Source organism: Heliangelus exortis, chromosome 15, assembly GCF_036169615.1.
Source record: "Heliangelus exortis chromosome 15, bHelExo1.hap1, whole genome shotgun sequence".
NCBI classification, from domain to species: Eukaryota; Metazoa; Chordata; class Aves; order Apodiformes; family Trochilidae; genus Heliangelus; species Heliangelus exortis.
Window position 1 is genome coordinate 12,983,850 of NC_092436.1, and position 17,894 is coordinate 13,001,743.

At 41.8% G+C, this 17,894-nt stretch overlaps 1 protein-coding gene across 6 annotated transcripts; it reads right to left on the minus strand.

Moving 5' to 3' along the window:
* Window positions 1-4,529: 4,529 nt before the first annotated feature.
* MAT2B (methionine adenosyltransferase 2 non-catalytic beta subunit) lies at window positions 4,530-16,180 on the minus strand. 6 transcript variants are annotated; one of them, XR_011728958.1, is made up of 8 exons: window positions 14,219-14,380; window positions 12,566-12,760; window positions 11,588-11,702; window positions 11,143-11,295; window positions 8,876-8,926; window positions 8,183-8,407; window positions 7,158-7,271; window positions 4,530-6,123 (listed from the first exon to the last, which is right to left on the minus strand). XR_011728958.1 is itself a non-coding variant. In XM_071759262.1 (8 exons), exons 1-8 carry the CDS (start codon window positions 16,074-16,076, stop codon window positions 5,953-5,955), a joined length of 1,023 nt encoding a protein of 340 aa, XP_071615363.1. In that variant the 5' UTR covers window positions 16,077-16,180; the 3' UTR covers window positions 4,530-5,952. The 6 variants fall into 6 exon arrangements, 5 of the variants coding, with proteins under 5 accessions (XP_071615363.1, XP_071615362.1, XP_071615365.1 ...); XM_071759262.1 differs by lacking the exon at window positions 14,219-14,380 and adding an exon at window positions 16,047-16,180 and having other exon boundaries at window positions 8,214-8,407; XM_071759261.1 differs by having other exon boundaries at window positions 8,214-8,407.
* Window positions 16,181-17,894: the final 1,714 nt, after the last annotated feature.

The following is a 17,894-nucleotide window of genomic DNA, read 5'->3' on the forward strand; positions in this document are numbered from 1 at the left end:
CCTGACTGAGCCGCCATTGGCCGTTCTCCGGCGCGGGGGTTTATGGGGCGTGTAGTCTTCGGCCCGCCGCTGCCCGGCCGCGGGGCGGGGCCGAGCGGCGAGTCTCGCGACAGCGGAGGGGCCGGGGCCGGGGCCGGGGCCGGGGCCGGGGCCGGGGCCGGGGCCGGGGCCGGGGCCGGGGCCGGGGCCGGGGCCGGGGCCGGGGCCGGGGCCGGGGCCGGGGCCGGGGCCGGGGCCGGGGCCGGGGCCGGGGCTCCTTAAAGGGGCCGCGGGGGAACGGGGCCGCGATCGTGTCCCTGCACCGCGACCCGTACCGGGGAGCACCCTCAGGGCCCCGTGGCTGCTTCCGGGCGGTGCCACCCTCTGTGCTTCACCCCTACCCCCTAACAGCCCTCCCGGACGGGAGCAGAGCGTGACTCTCCTCCCCTATGTCGCTGCCTCCGGGGGAATGCGGCCACCCCTCACAGAAAGGGGGTTCTCTGCCTCCTCTTGGGCCCTGTCCCACCCCCTGCCATGGGCAGGGACACCTCCCGCCAGCCCAGGTTGCTCCAAACCCCATCCCACACGGCCTTCAACACTTCCAGATACGGGGAAGCCACAGCTTCTCTGGGCAACCTGGGCCAGGGGCTCACCACCCTCACAGAGCAGAATTTCTTCCTGGTATCTAAATCTCCCCTCTGGAAGCTTTAAAACTCTTTCCCCTGTTGTCCCCTCCCTCCATGCCTTTTTAAAACGGCCAAACCTGCAGCCACATCGCAGAAACACCTTGTCCCTCCTTGGCCATGGTTGTCAACACTTGAAGGAATCCAAACAGGGCAGGAGATACCAGGAAAGGAGATATTGGGGGCATGGGAACATAACCCTGCGAGTCACAGGGTTATCTCGCAGTTCCTCCCCTGGAAAGGTCACCTTTCTGCTTGCTGGGGACAGGAGAGGTGTGTGATGGCCTCAGAGGTCCGGGCCAAGCTCAGGCTGCTGCTGGGGGCACCAAGGAAGGGGTGAGGGCAGTAAGCCTAGCCAGAGATTGAAGAGAAGGTGAGAGGACAGCACCCACAGAGCACAGGAGGAGGTGGTGGCTGCTGCCCAGGGAATGGTGCCCCATAACCCTGTGATGGGAAGGGAAGGTAAGCATGGGCCTCCCTGGTCTGCCCCACTGCCTGGCCTTGCAGCCTGGGGGAATCCTGCAGAACCTGGTTCTCTGGAAACATGATGATGAAATGGTGCTGAAGCCATATGCTTGTTCCTTTTTTTAAAAAAAAAGGAACACTGAGGCCATACTGAGAGCTGGGCACAGGATGAAGCTGTGCAGCACCGTCACAAACTGCAGCACAAACTGTTCTGGGACTAAGCCTGAAGCTGGTTGTTTCTATCCACAGGGTCATGTCATGGAGATGCTGTGAATTCCTGAAGTAGATTTGAAGTCCTTCTTCTCTTCTGGTCCCACTCAGGCCTCTATAATACTCCTCAGAACAGTAAGACAGTGCATTATGCCTGGCTTTAGGAGATGATGTGCTGAGATGGACCTTTCTGTACCTGCTGACAGAGACAACATAGACAGGTGGACAACTTCTCCTGTGCCTCCCTGGCAATCCCACCCTTCCAATTTCATCCAAGGACTCTGCTCCCAAAGACCACCCCAGTTACACCTCCCAGCCCCACTTTACCATACCACTTTCTGCTCCAGGCTCTCCAACACAACAGTCAGTGCCGTGGGTCCCCCACAGCATTCCCATTGTCTGGCTGCACAGATGGCCAGCAGCACCCACCTCTGACAGCATTTTAAAAAGCTGCTCTGCCTTTCACAGCATTCTGACAGCCACTGTCTGGCAGAGAAGGGGGAGAGACTCCACCACGTGCAAAATTTTTCTTAATTACGATCATCCATGGTGATTTATTGCAGAGTTGCAGCACTTCTAAGCTTCTGAACACGAGCATCAGCTTACAGAGAATGACAGCAGGCAGTGAACCCCAAACATCCTTTCAATGGGTTGACAGTGCGTGAAAAAATAAAGAACATCTATGAAAGATGACTTTAAACTGTGACAGCGAAAATGATTTGTTCAAGAAGTAAAGGCCAACCCTGATCAATCATTCAGGATCCTGGAGACTGGGAGATGATGATCCACCCATTGCCTGATGGCTCAGCAAGTCCTGAGCAGAGGTAGGAGCATGGGAGCAGGAACAGAGCTGTCCTGGTCTACCCTTGGCTCTGCTGCAGGAACATCTGCCTGCAGTTGCATGGGGGCAGCAAGAAAAGCTTCCAGAGAGGAGGATTTTGAACCTGTTTCACTTCAGGATGTCTCCTTTCAGCAGCTGAAACATGTAACTTGTTTTGCCCAATAATTCCTAATTTTTCACATTGTAATTTTATATAGGGATCTGACAGGAGTGTCTGCAGAAGGAAATTCAGGACAGAAGTTACAGTCCAGGCTGGACTCCTGGAGTCGACAGCAGTGGGGAGCTGGAGGCAGGAACACACAGATTGAGGCTGGCATGGATCAGGACCACAGGCAGAGGAATGGGTGGAATCCTCCCAGGATGCTGCAGCAAACGGGTACAAGTGAGGAAGAGGAAGAAGGGAAGGAAGGGGTTTGGCTCTTGTGATCGCTCAAATTTATACCGAGCATGATGCACATGGAACGGAACACTCTGGTCAATTTTGGTCATTTATCTTGTCCGCTCCTCCCTAAAGGAGGGCTGCAGGTGTGACGTCTTTACTCCTTTTCTCTTTCTGGAGCATAAGATGTTCCTCAGAGCTGAGCAGTGTCCCTGGTTCTGCACAGCAGTCTCTAGCAGTAACTATAAACATCCAGCATTATCAGTCCCAGCAGCAGACACTGACTGAGAAACTTGCTGTTAATTTCAGCAAGTCCAGCTACTTACAAGAGACTGAGCTGAAAGCAAAAGTACAAGACAGAAAATTACCTTCATCCTGGCCCAAACCAGGACACCATTCAAGTGCACTTCAACCTTCCTGGGACAAATACAGCCTTGCCCCCCCCCAAAAAATGGGACCTGGGTCCACACACAATGAATTTGTAACCATTTGGACACTTCTAAAAGACTGACATCCACCCAATGAAAGCCCTCCATCCTGGCCCTGCTGCACCCAACTTCCACCCTCCCCACAAATAGCCACAGCAGAATAAGAATCCCAAGACCCCATTAATTCCCCTGCTGAAAGCAAAGTGCTGAATTTTGGAATGGGAAATCCCCAGCCCATCTGCAGTCAGACAGCTGAAAACTCTGGATTGCTGCTAACAGCCCACTGCACAGCACACCAAGCCTGGAGTACCAGAAGAATCCTTTCCTCCCTCTCTCAGATATTTATCCGAGCTGTCAGGACCAAGCTGCTGTGAACTCTGCATTTTCTTTCTAGTTGATTACACACAAAAAGTAACGAGGGAAAATGAGAAACAGGGAAGTATGTTGTGGCAAGGGAAGTGAATCTCCTTGGAAGACTTGGCTGCTAGAAGCAGCAGTGGGCAAGAGCTGCTCCAGGTCTACAGCCTGTTTCACAAGTGTCTGAAAATGAAGTCCCACTAGTACTGTGGATCACAGAAGGACTTCCAGGCAGCTTAGAAGTGCAGCAGTGGCACACTCTGAAGGGATAAACCCCCATCCCACACCAGATTCCTTCTTTCTGCATGTGAACAACACACAGATTCCAGAAAGCTGCTCCCCACCCAAGAGTTCTGGCAGACAGTTAACTTGCTCACGTTCTCCATCAAAGCCCAGGATACCAACAACTTCATGTTGGACACTTTTCTGCTTTTAAACAAAAAAGAAAATCCAGAATGGATCCAGTAAGTTATTATCAAGGAATTTTTTTTTCATAAGCACAGAATAGACACAGGATTGAACCACTGATATGCAATTTACACTAGTTGTTTTGAGAAGAACACAGTCTTTTGCTTTCATTTGGACCCTTTTTACAAACTCTTCCTTTCTCAAGGTATTCCTGTGGGAACTGAAAACCCTGTTGTATACAAAGAAATGTTTGTGCAGTTTCAGTTCTTCAGACCTACACCCTTCTTTTGAAGCTCCATTGCTGCAGAGCATGTGCTGCTCAGAATATTTATTTCCACTTCCGCTAGAATACTTAAATATATTCTTGATCTTCACCTTGTGCCTTGTCAGCTTTTAATACTTCGAATTGCCTGCCTGCTCCAGCACAATCATAAAACCTTAACAGACCAAATAAATTTGCTTGGACTACTTGGACTACTGGCAGTGCCAGCAACATTCACCTTCATCTTTTCTTACTGGGTTTCACAGGATATTTCAGGTTCACATTTCCAAACCTCTGTAGCTTTCTCTGGTACATTTATCGCATGCCCAAGGCAGCAGCACATTGACAGAGAAAAACCGATCCAACCCGGTGTAACTCAAAAGTAGTTCATCCAGTTAACAGGGGAGGGAGAGGATTAAAAACAAAATCACTGACAGGGCACAAAGATTTCAAGAATAATTGCAAGTATTTATGAGTAAGATGAACATATCCTGATGGTAAAGAAAGAATCAACAACTTTTTCTCATGATGGCAACAGACATTTATTGTCATTTTGGAGATTAGTTAATGTGTGCATATAAGAACTTCAGACTGAAAACAAATCAGGATTATGATCTTTAGCATATGCCACTTGGAAATCAAAGGACTGAATGTAAAGCTGACCTTAGAAAAACAGACTGAGGATCTTCCAATGTCCCCTCATATTTTTTTTTTTAATTAAAAGCTGATCATCATCTCCTCCCCCTTCATTTCAACATCAGAACAATCATCTAGATGCAGCTTTTCCTACTTTTGCTAATAATCTGGCAATCTCACAACTTTTATATATTGATGATTCTACAACTTCAGAATGAAGTCAACCTTTACAAACCATGTTATTCTTCCACTTCACCTGGCTACTGAGTTCAGCTTTAGGGACAAGGCTGAAGCAGAATAAAGATTTGCTTATATTAGACTACTGTAGTTACATTATTACGATGCAAACCTCCAAAATATGTTTTGCTGTTTCAGAACAAGCTACATCAGTGCAAGATCTGATGGTCGGTGCAAAAGACAACACAGTGCCACAAATTCTTGAAATAGTTTTCTTCTCCCTTTCCCATGTGTTAACTAACAAACACCTTCTTCCCACAATCTCAAATACTGCCAAAAAAGAAGAAAAAGATGAAGATATTTCATGCTTTAATACAAAAACCCAAAACAGTCCCCCACTCTGAAAAAAATTAAAATCCTACAAGTCCAATCCCCCCACCCCTGACAAGCCAGGTTAAACTATTTGTTCCCCACCCATCCCAACCCTCTTCTAACTCTTAAGTATCACCATTAAAATAAATGCATACCACTTACGGTACAATTATGAAGCTGCAGGCATTCAAGTTACAGAACATTCTGAAAATAGTTCAAGCATAAAAAGTACACTTGATAATTGAAAATATAAAGTTTCACCTTTTTTAAAAACACTTTGATTAGAGCTCAAGCAAAACAAAAGATTCCAACTTCAGTTTAACTTGTAAGAACATCACCTTCAGAAGGTAATAACAAAAAAATTGTTTTTTAACTGACCACATCTTTTAATGAAGAGAAATGGTATATACAAAAATAGCACAGACCTTAAGCATCAACAACATACTTCAGCCAAAAGTAAATCTACAAGTGATCAGTCATTCTTAGCATCAAATGGTACTGATTACTAAGAAGCATAAACCACTAGGAATAACCATTAGACTACTACAAATCAAAGGAAGAATCCATGAAACCAAATAGGCTCAGTTTTTGTCACTGAACTTTTTGTAGGCTAACAATTCCACTAGTGCAAGACCATATGTTTACCAGATTAAATGATAACTCATAAATGTCACAATTTAAGAACACTCATACAAAACTAATTTTTCTTTTTAAAAAGTGCCACATACAATACTTTTACTTAAAAAAGTTATAAACTAATGGAAGACTGTCTGCCTCCATCTCTTGTCAACAAGGAAAGGCCAAAGTGATTCTTTGATCCCAGTTCGAAATGGTGTTCTCTGACCTATCCCCAGCATTTCCAGCCTGGAGCAGTCCAGCTGAGCATTCCTTGGACGAAGAGCACCCACAACTGGACAGTCAGTGATCTAAGAAGTAAACAGAGAAAGACCAACACAACAAAAAGTTAATCAGAAATAAGAATATTTGTCCTTCTATATACTAAATTTGAATTTTTCCTTCATAGCCTTCTATACAGTACATGCTTCTCTTCCTGTACAGCTATTTTGTGCAGGTTTGGGGTTTGTTTTTTTGATTGTTTGGGTTTTGGTTTTTTTTATTTGGGTTTCTTTGTTTGCTTATTTTATGGTTAACTTCCATTTCAACATAAGATACATCAGGCAGCATAACATGAGGTGTCTCACTCAATTACTGTTCACCATTTATGCTTTTCTATGTTTTATTCCCATTTTCACCCTATGACTATAATGACAAGGTAATAATGCTCTAAAATGTTGCCAGAACCATGTGTTGATTAATATACTTGAAGAAAAATAGATCTGGGCAGACGAAATTCAGACTTAAGTGTTCTCCATTTTTTTCTCTCCATCTTCCAAGCATAATTCAGTTCCAGCCTTTACTAAGTTCAGAAACCTTGGAATTTGTTTTGGACATAAATAAAAATCTTATTTACATGCTATACTCTCCCAACATTATTGGTATGTATTTAAGAGGAGCCTTAGTTTTCAGTGTTAATAAAACTATAGGATAGGTATTTTAAGCAAAGTAAAAATGATCTGAAGTTCCTAAGTGTATGTATTCAGAAACCAATCTGGCTATTGAGAAGTTTTTACAGGTTCCTACCTTCAAGTTAATGTTCTGTCAATCAGTAGGGTTTTTTTAAGGACAAAAATACAGCAAAAGATATGCATTTAAACATGACTAAGGGGAACTGTTCTGCAAAAATACCATTACACTATAGATTGCCAACTGGTCACTGATGGACTATTCTCATAATTCAGCAGGTAAAAGCAGCTGTTGCTTTCCTCTGTTAAGATACCTGGCAGCATCATCTGCTGTGCTAGACATAAGAAGTAGCTTTTTGTGTAGTGAGTGTGAGACCTACTGCTTGAAATCATAAAACACATCCATCTTTCTACACGTTGAACACCACATCACTTACTGGTCTCAAATGGCTGCTGGGAAGGTTGAAAGCATCTGCAATTGCACATGCCATTTCATATTTAGTCATCTGTTCATTGCCAGACCAGTGAAATGTTCCTTTTACTGATGGGTCCTACGGAAGAAACAGGAAGCACAGATGAAAAAAGCAGCCATATAGCCCTAAGACTAATTCCTGTGTAAGAAATGTGCAGGTTCTTCCAGTGAGATCCTAACCTGAAAGGCATGTTACTGAACCTCACTCATGTTCTAGAAATGTTTCAGACGTTTTCAGAGAACACCTGACTAGGGACAGAGACTGAAAACTGTTTTTTCATGTATCTGACCTGATTTTTCATAAACACCTAATGTTCTGTAGAACTAACAGGAGGAGTTGACCTTGGCCAACCAGCCAAGGTCAAATAGCCAGGGAGGAGGAACTTGGCTATTTGTTACTATTCACTTACTCTAAAACCAATACAAACCACTCCACATTCTGAATATTAAACTGAAAACCACGTACAAGTCCTATCAAATTGATTGAACTATGTCTACTGTATGTGCATGGTCAATTCTTTCCCAAGTTACATGTATGAAAAATAAAGATGGTAGGTTGGCTTTGCTACCTTGCAAAGGTAGTAATCTGCAGATGCTGTGGTACATAAACACAACAAAATATTCAAGTCTAGTGGCTTGTTTTGGCCACTTCAGTGTTCCTAATACAATAAACAAGGGCATCTTTGAGAACTCTGTTCAATCACCACTAGTCCAAAATGGCAACTTGTAAAAGGCTTCTCAGAATATATTAACGTATTTGCATTTCTTTCCTGTACACTTGAGAACACACAACAAATTTCCAGAAGATCTGTCCCACTTGGTTTTGTTTCAAATGCCAGAATATCAATGCAATGCCATGTAAAGATATTGTAGCATTACAGCTAGTTTTTTCCTCCCTCCCTGGGTTCTAGAAATGCAAAGAATAATTCAGGTTATATGCAGTTCTCAGTTGTCCAGAAACAAGCCATGAACTGGAACTTTTTTTTTTACCTTGAAGAAGCTTGTTTCTTTCAATTCTTACCAACATTCTCTTCTCTGCTAGTTGTCTGCAAACAGCAGCTACATCCTTGACATTAGTAGGAAATCTTTGTTGCCAGTGGTCCATGTTGGCAGATTTATTACTGAATTGCACTTTATCAAACATAACAGTCACAGCACTTTCTTCCAGTCTTTCTACCTCTCCATACAAGACAGGAATCCTAAGTACTGCAGCATCTAAAAGACAGACATTGTTATGAATTGGTACAAGGGATGTTGTGTAACATGAAGAGAGTTATGGAAGTTTTAAGAAATATGTTGGGGATAATAAGCATCTACCAACCACAAGGTAAATCCAAATAATATGGCTGCCTTCAGAATTTTAATATATGTAAATTAAAAATGCATAAACTCAGTTTATATGAACTTATTTTCACTTATGCCATTGATTTCCAGGAAGTTAACAAGCTTTCATTAACACTGCAAGAGAAAAAAAGACCTGTTTGGGTTAGAACAAAAATTTTAAAATTAAAATGAGCAACTGCACTATGTATTCCCCACTCCAGCACTCCCCATCATCCCTGGATAAGAGCAAGAACAAAAATTCCCACCCATCACAAATCACCATATTCAAATATCAATTACAGACAAAGATTTTTCTTTCAGCATGCAGAAGCCTCCTGCATAGAGGAGAATATTATTTACCAGAAATAAGACATGAACCTTGGAATGAATAACATCTTGCCAAATGAGGAATTGGTTGACAGAATAAAGTACCAAACAACATTAGATTTCAAGATATTGATTGGAAAAATTAAACTAAACAGGCTTAGCTTACCCTAAGAGGAGGGTATTTTATGATGGAATATACTATATTACTATATATTCTAAGACTCAAAGGGCCTCTTTAAGGGGAAATCCTAGAGGGCTATGACAAAGCCATTAGAAGTAATACAGACATTCTTACTTAAAAATTTACTATCAGTCCTGAAATTAAAAGAGGAAGTCACCAGGTCATTGCAATTTTAAATATTTGTAGGAAAGTGCTACAGTTATTAGAAAGACCAAAAAAAGGAAAAGCTAAAACAAAAATTACCATCACAGGAAAGTAAACTGAAAGATGTACTTACACATGAAAAACAAATACAACAAAAATGCCAACATCACACTGATATTCTACTGTTCTGCAATCACTTAGTCACTCTGCAAATACCTTCTTCCTCTCCTGAAATATTAGTTAAAATGACTCTACTACAGAAATACTCGTTATTTGAGAAAAAGACTGCCTGCCTTTTGTTCTCAAGTGAGCTGAGACTTGGAGACCAATAACTTGTTTATCAATGCTTTTGAAGACGTACTGAAACTTTACTTTTATCAGCACGAATATTAAAATATAGCTTGTGTCCCCTCCGAACCAAAGTAAAATGTTTTTAAAAAGCATGCAAGACCCCTTAGTTATCAGTAGACATTCTTGCATTATACAACAGAAATGGATAGAGAAGTCTTTCACACAACTACATACATTTGAATTCTACCTATACAATACTAGCAAATTAGAGGTTAGATGACTAAAACATGTAAAATACTTCTATTTGTATGAAACAGTAGAACTGACATTTCCTAGGATCTTCCTCAGCACCACTTTGAAATTATTTCTGCTAATAATAACACTGCTGAAACCTGCTAGTGTCTGACAGATCATGCTCAGAAAAATTATGAAACAAAACTGTAGTGTTGAGTTGGGGGAAGGATCGAGCAAGATACCCACACATACTTGAATGTGGTGCAGTCTTATCTTCATTACCAATCTAAAAGAGGGAGCAAACAGCATCACAGTCAAATTCAGAGATGATATTTAAGTGAGAAGTGAACAACTTTTTTTAAAATTGTTTACTGAATTATGAGTTTTCCTATAAAAGTATTTTTTAGAAAGTCTCTATCTTCCTACTAATGGCAAACCTACATTAAGGCCTATCATTTAAAGAATACAGTATGCATTTGCTTACTGAAAGACTATCACACCAATTTATCTATTGTTGCCTCGGTTAGGCAGATCAGAATCACAGGGCAGCTATCATATTGACATAACAAAAACCTCTTGTGCAAGTGCTCTGAGGCTGTTTTCCTCAAATTCTTTGAAAAAATGAAGTGCTACTCTCCTTAGAATCTGTGAATTGAAACTGACAGGGTACTAACTAGAAACAACGAAAACTCTCTTTTATGTAAGAAAAGAGTTTTACATGAACAAGCTCAGCTCCCAAGATTTTTTCCCGTATGAAGTAGAATTTTAAAAATTATATTTGTATATTTTGAATGCAGGTTTTAAATAATATTTAAATAATAAATAAAAAAATATATTTGTTTAAAACCAAAAATATGTTACTAAACCTTTAGAAAGTGTGCCAAGAAAGAACTTGATATGTGTGGTAAGCTAGGTGAGTAAAAATAGAATGGATGGCCTGGTGGATGATGTAATAAGAGTAAAAGAAGAGATCAGCAAGGAAACCAAAAGAGTAACAACAAAGTTGTTGTTTTACAACATTTACAAAAGTTGCATTATTATGGAATCACAAGTCTGTTTTTCCCTTCAGGAAGACATGCATTTAGAACAATTTCAAAATATCCTCCTCAGGAACGTATATATTAAGGGTGATAAAGCTTGTACCATTACAATGTACTGACAATGTATTTGAGCTTTCCTTATGAACAGCTGATTCCCAGCAGACAAAGATTTGTCAATGTCCATCAGCAAAGTACAGTAACACAACTGGAGATCAGGACAAGAAATAAAGCGTCAGTCAACGGGTAACAAATAGCAGACTTTTATGAGCAAGGAAACTGACTCCTTGTCACATTATTTGCTAAATCTTCTTTCAGTAATTTTGCAACTTTACCGCTCACTTATGCATCTCTTAATCTACTATGCCATTAAGTAAAAATGATAAGCATCTATTGTGTGAGTGTATTCTTACCTTCATTATTTTCCAGGACTGCCTTTTCACCCTCCAGTTTGGATTTACCATATAAATTCAGGGGATTTGGTACATCATTCTCTTTATAAGGAGGGCTTGTCCCATCAAACACGTAATCTGTGCTAATGTAGATGAGGAACGCTCCAACTCCAGCTAGAAATAAAACATTCATACAGAGCCACTTTTAACTAATTCCTTGCCTGCAATCCCAATAAACCTTTAAACAAATCTATGAAGGACCTCATCTTCTAGCCCCATTCATTCTTTCTCATTTTTCTCTTCACTGTTCCTTCACATTGACATGTATGCTACCCTTAAGGAAAATGGATGGCACACTGACAAAAAAACCAAACCATTCAGCACCTCAACTAACTCATATTTATGTCCTAGTAAAGTAAATGCATTATTTTAACAAGAAACCAAATCCAATACATGATCACCTTACCTGCCTCTTTTGCTAAGTTCCCTGAAGCAGCTACATTGAGCTGAGAAGCAGCGTCTGGTTGACTTTCTACAACATCTGGCCTTCTCTCAGCTGCACAATGCACTATAACATGAGGCTGGAAATTAAAGAGTAATGTTAAGCAACAAAAATTGGTAGGACATTGAAGTTGCCCCCTAACTCTAGTAATTATTTCCCTCATCTAAAAAGGCATTTCACTAAGTTGTGAGAATTAATAAAAGTAGTAGCATTCATTTTTATCATAGCATTCTGAAGACTATGTTTTCCTTAGGAAGAAAGATAGAACCATGCTGCTTCAAGGTACCCAAAAATATTATTAATTTTGCAACTATGATCTTCAGTAGCTTTGATTTTACAGCAAGATTTAAGTTGCGGGGTTTAACTTGGATAATAATCTAAGATACAACAGTAGTACAATATACATCTTACACCCATTCACCCTAGCACTTCAAAAGCTAGCTGAACTGTTATTAGTAAGTCATTTACCCATAGCTTATTTGACAGAGACAGACTATTAACACTGGATGGCACCCAGCATAATGTATTTCACATTTTACATATTTGCCATGCAAGTTAGATTGAAATAACAGTGAACTTCTTGCCACACTGTAAACTAGACATACAGTTACTACTGTTCTATCCAAGTATGCTTGAACTTCAAAAGAACTGCTTCTAATTACTGTGCCAATAACTCACATTTGTCTTTTTCTTTCAACTGTCAATGCAAGCATGCTGACATGTAGTGCTGTTACCTGCAGTCAGAAGGTTCAGAACTATGTGTATCTACAGAGCAAACTTACACTCCAGATTTGGCAGAAAAGGTAGGCATAAATTTTGCAACTCTGCCAAAGCATTAGCCCCACTAAAAACACATGAGCTCAGTATCAGAACAGTACTATTAACCGATTTACTAGATGTATGAAGAACCATATCCATCAACTTCACATGGCCAAAACCTACCTGAAAGTCATGGATTATGTCATGAACAGCAATACAGTCCAGAAGATTTATCTGTTCAAATCTGGGCTGAGCTCTCCTGAATCCACAACCAACAGCATTCCAATTATTTTCATTGAATTCTTTAAACACAGCTCTGCCAAGAAGTCCTGTAGCACCAGTAATCAAAACTCGCCTACTGGGAATATCAACATCTTCCTAGGGAAACCAGAGCAGAAAAAGTTTGCTTTCTACTATTGTTTATTACCTTTTTTTTCTTTAAAATTCTGAAAGGCAACAGTCTCTGCTACTGTATTATGTACCTTTCCTTGCCACATGAGTTTTGGAGTGTTTCGTGGCACACAAACCTCTGGAAACACTGGCACTGTACCTAGTCAAGTATTTAAACATGGTTTTGAAGATAATGAAAATAAAACTTAAATGGGAAACTCTTTTACTTCCACAGCATGAGAGAAAAACAAAAGCTATCAGCTAATTAAGACAATTTTTCTTTTGAAAACTTGATAACTTCTGTGTAATTTGAAATAAGGGAAATAACTTCTTTTGAAAGTAGAACGAAATCCTGTAACACATAGGGTCCATATACTACAACAAATAATTCTGGATAGACAGCTCCTGTTTGGGGCTGCAGCAATACAACTCACTGTAGGGTTACCTACAATGACTGTGAGACCTGAAGACTTGGATTTTATCATTAAAAAGAACAATAATTTTGTTATTCACCACAGTTGAAGCCATTTGGTCATTTAAACTCTCAGTCTATACAACATATTACAACTTCACTTAAGTTACCAAGTATTTCAGTACTGAAAACAGTTGGGTAAAATCAGTTCACACAAAATTTGCAACATACATCATGGTAAAAAAATCAGTGCAGTCACTCCAAGGCTGAACCCTTTATTCAGCTTTGATATCAGCTGCAGTAAGAAAAAGTCAATCAAACCCAAGAGCTCTTCTTAAAGTCACGGACTGACAAACGAATGCAAATTAACATTGACAAAAAGTTGTTCTGCACTTAACTTGAGCGTCAAACACCCACGGCTGCAGCTACACCAGTTGAACATTACTGACAATAAAACGTGACAATCGAAACCAACAAACCTACAGAAGTGCTCATCTGTGCCATTCCTGCACAGTGGCCCCTACTATGTAAATGAATCTCTGCTATGCCACCGGCCCGCCGGGATCCAGAGGGCTGCACGGGCACAGCTTCCCGCTACGGAACACCACCACCACCTTTATGGAGATTGCTGTCCCGATACCGTAAAATGATAGGAACTTGTTAAAGCTTCTGGGATAACCGACGCCCCACAGCGGAACAAGGACACGGGAGGTAACTTACAAAGGAAGCACACAAGGACCGAGCGCTGCTCAGGCGCTTGCCCTCCGCCGGCAGCCGAGCGCAGAGGGAGCACTGCGCCCCAGGGAGACGCAGCCCCCGCTGCCAGCAGCAAGCCCGGCACAGGGCCTCGCTCGGCGGCACCGCCGCTCCGCTCTCTCCGGCAGCGCGGAGCAGGCCCCGGAGCGTCCCGGCCGGCGGCGCAGCCAGCGGCCCTGCCCGAGCGGAACGGGGGGAAACCAGCCGGCGGCCCCCGCCGAACCGGCGTTGCGCACCAGCAGAAAACCTCCGCACCGCGGACCCCCGGCGCCCCTCACCTCCACCAGCTCGCAGCGCCCCGGCACGAAGCGGATCTTGAGCTCCTTCTCCCGACCGACCATGGCGGCGGCAGCGGGGCGGGGGCCCGAAGGGTCGGGGCCTGAGGCCACCACTACTCCGCCACCCGCAGGGCTGCCGGGCGCTGCGCGAGGGATGACGTGACGTGAATCGCGCGCCAGGGCCCGGCCCTCATTGGGCGGTGTGGGGGGGGTGGACCCACGCAGCCGCCTGCTGCCGCCGCGCGCTGATTGGCTGAGGAGCGCTCCGGGGGCGGGGATTGAAGGCGGCCGCAGGGCGGGAAAGGCGGCCCCTGGCGGCCCGGGCCCGGTACCGCTCTCCAGGCAGCCGCAGCTCCGGGTCGGAGCGGGCCGGGGGCAGCTGCCCGGTTTCAACAGCTTTGTGTGGCTCCCTGGAGCAGTGGAGGTACTGCAGCCATCCTCATTACAACGCTGGCACCTCGCCCCCCCTCCCCCCCCCAACCGTGATCTTCCACCTCTACAAAATGAAGGAGCAGGTCCTACTCTTTGTGAAATGAAACAGCACAATTGGACCAGAACACCTGATTGGGCTGAGAAGAGACAGCAGGAGTACACGTTCTGGCACATACTACAGTTTCGAACGTTTCAGAATGGGGGAAAGCGATGAACATGGTTTAATTGCCCCAATCCCCTCCCTCGTGGAACAGCACCTGCCTCAGGGAAGCAATCACTGCCTGCAGTACTTATCATCCACACCGCATTTTACACTTAAAAAATGACAAATTCACTTTTTTTTTTTTTTTTTAATGTAAGTATTCCAAGTTACACAAATCTTTAAAGAAGCTTTATACTGTGGTACTTCCAACACAAAATCAACAGTCTGTGTGCTGCCTAACATTGGTTTTAACAGGATTTAGAGTAAATGCACAAGAATTAGTAGCCAAGAATGGTTTTCACACATTTACCTGATGAATTAGTTTCACTTGATTAAAACAGCTGATACTCCAGCAATTAAAACCTAGTTGAAGAGAAATCAGAGTATCTACTAAAAATTGAATGGAACTGTAAATTACTTTTACCTGTGAGAAACAACTGACATTTACAGGACAAATAAGTCTACCTATATAAACCACTTGAGCCAGTTTCTACCTTCTTGGAACACAAATGCACTGCTTTTCCTTGTGACAAGCTATGGACAATTAATTCTCATTAATCTCACAATTCTACTAAAAAATCAGTAACTCATAACTAAAATTAAGAAGAAAAATCTACAAAGGAAAGCTGAACTGTTTGCAGCACTAATGTATCAGCTCTGCACACATCTCAGGCTCCCAACACAGGCTGGAAAAACTCCGTGTACCACAGAACAAAGAAAATGAAGTGGAAATAGAAGTTTTCCCTTTCAGGCTTAGAGCAAAAGGAAAACAGGTAAAGCGCTAACATGGGATTCTTAGGCTAGAACCCTAAATTAACCTGTACAATGTTTTGGTCACCAGTATAAGAGTTATAAAACTATGTGTAAATAGACTATGTTGTGTTACAAAGATAGCAATTTCTTCAGTATTTCATTGAATTCAGTAGCATTATTTTCAAATTATTTATCATTTCATGCACTTTGTGAATCACTATGGTTAGACAGAAGACATACAAACTTATTGCAGAGTTCATATCAGTTATTAAGCATAATGCATCACTGGGTGACTACATGCACTGCTCACTAAACTAACATTTTGGACTGGAATTCACAGAGACTGAAGTGTAACTGTTTCTCTCATCCTGTTTCCTTTTCCCCAGATGCTGTATTCAAAGCATGGCAGCAATCTATTAATGCAAATATCCAGAGCCTTACCTGCTCCATTTCCATCAGCATTGCAAGCATTGCCTGAAACTGTAGAAAGAATTAGCAGCCCAGAAAATTATTGCAGTTCAGCCACACATTGGTTTGTCTGCTTTTGCCTGCAGAGAGCACATGAACTGGAAGCTGCAATAACTCAGTTGACCTTTGGAACCAAAATGCTAATCCAAAACCTGTACCACGTGTGGCCCTGAATCCTGTTGAGCTTTTAGTTTATTCCCAGTGGTACCATTTAAGCAGCTCAGTATAAACTTTAATTATTACTTCATAACAACCAGAATGTGCAAGTGCAGCCCATTGTGTGTATAAAGTTTATTCAAAGGACTGACACTGGGTCTTAAGCAGGTTTCCTTTGACAGAAATCAAGAGAAGGCCTCTAGTTAGGTCAGCAAGGTTGAGAGTTCCAGCAAATCTTCATTTTACATTTAAAAAAAGTACAACCCAGACCTTGCTACAATACAGTGAGATGGATGATCAGAGAAATAATTGAGATTTTTTTTTTTAAGTGAAAAAGTGTTCTGCAATATTTGATTCTTACAGTAAATACTGGTAAGTTAAGCTACCAGTATTCAAGGTTCCAATTTTTAACGTACATTTCATACAAGCATGAAACTGGCAAAATTGCTTAGACTGAAGCCAACACAAAGCACTCAAAATTTCCCCCTTAATTCTTCCCTGGCTGTATATTATCTATATTTCAAAGCTAAACCAAAACCCAACATTGCTTTAAGGCTAGCATAATTATCTGCAGCTTACCTCTGATTGTTTGAACAGGAGTTAAAATGACACCTAGACAAAACTGCTAATTAGGCTATAAAGTTTGAAGAATTAAAACTCTATGACCCAAGTGTGTGGCAATCATGAAAGCATACTCATGTGATAGCTGGAAATTTTTGCTTCAGTTGGTATACCCATTTGAAAAAAAATTTCCCAATTTGAGGTAGGATATTTCAAACACCAGAAGTGAGGTTCAGTTAGAAATGTACCTTCACTCAGTGTCCCCATTGCTACGCTTGAGTTCTGTGGAATCTTCTGTTAATATTCACTCTTGAAATGAAAGGCCCATATAACATTTTTAAAAACACATGTAAGTAAAGATGCCTTCCATTTTTTTGGCATGAAGATTTTTCATTAGATGTTGACATTCTGATTTATGAAGTGATTTTGCCTTTAAAAAAAACCAGTAGAACACAGAAAGAGTGCAACTTCCATCAACCACGTACACAAGATAAATGCCTTACAAAAAAACCTCTACAGCTATTATACCAATTTAATGGTATACAGAATAACTGTAAAATGTCTTGGAGTTGTTTACAGATTTCCCCCACCACCCCATTGTTCTTTCCTCCTTCCTGCTCACTCGATGGTGCTTGGTTTGTCTAATTGCTCATTTCACATTTGCTAACTACTGGTCACACAGGCTGTGTAGCATCAGAATTTCTGTCAGTAGAATGTTTTCATCAAATAAGTCTAACATAAATTTTGCCCACAATTTTCTTTTACCCCATTTACATCTTTCAGACATGAAAACCCCTTATTTCTCCACAATGAGAAATACAGGAGTAAAATCTTTCAGCAGCTTCCCCACCCAAATGTGTCTTTCAACACCGTAAGCAAACTGCTAAATCAAGCATGAAGTACTTCTTAATTCAAATACCTCAAGTTACACCTCATCCTCAGTCTTCAGAAAGCCAAGTAATTCAACAGATACACAAAGAACATTAAGACACAAGAGCTGTCGATTTCTATCCTAGGCCTTAATACACACTTTTCGTACCTCACTTCCTAGGTGTTATCAACTCTAAAAGGTTGTAATGTCATTGTAAATGGAGAAACTCTCCA

Bases quoted from the DNA above. Each gene is read 5' to 3' on its own strand.
- MAT2B (XM_071759261.1), bottom strand. From the start codon at position 14,281: ATGGTCGGTCGGGAGAAGGAGCTCAAGATCCGCTTCGTGCCGGGGCGC. The intron at 8,408-8,875 runs GTAAATAATATT...TCTGTCTTTTAG, and splicing joins AGGTTCATGTCTTATTTCTG to ATGCTGCAGTACTTAGGATT. The intron at 7,272-8,213 runs GTAAGAATTGAA...TTTCTTCCGTAG, and splicing joins TAGCAGAGAAGAGAATGTTG to GACCCATCAGTAAAAGGAAC.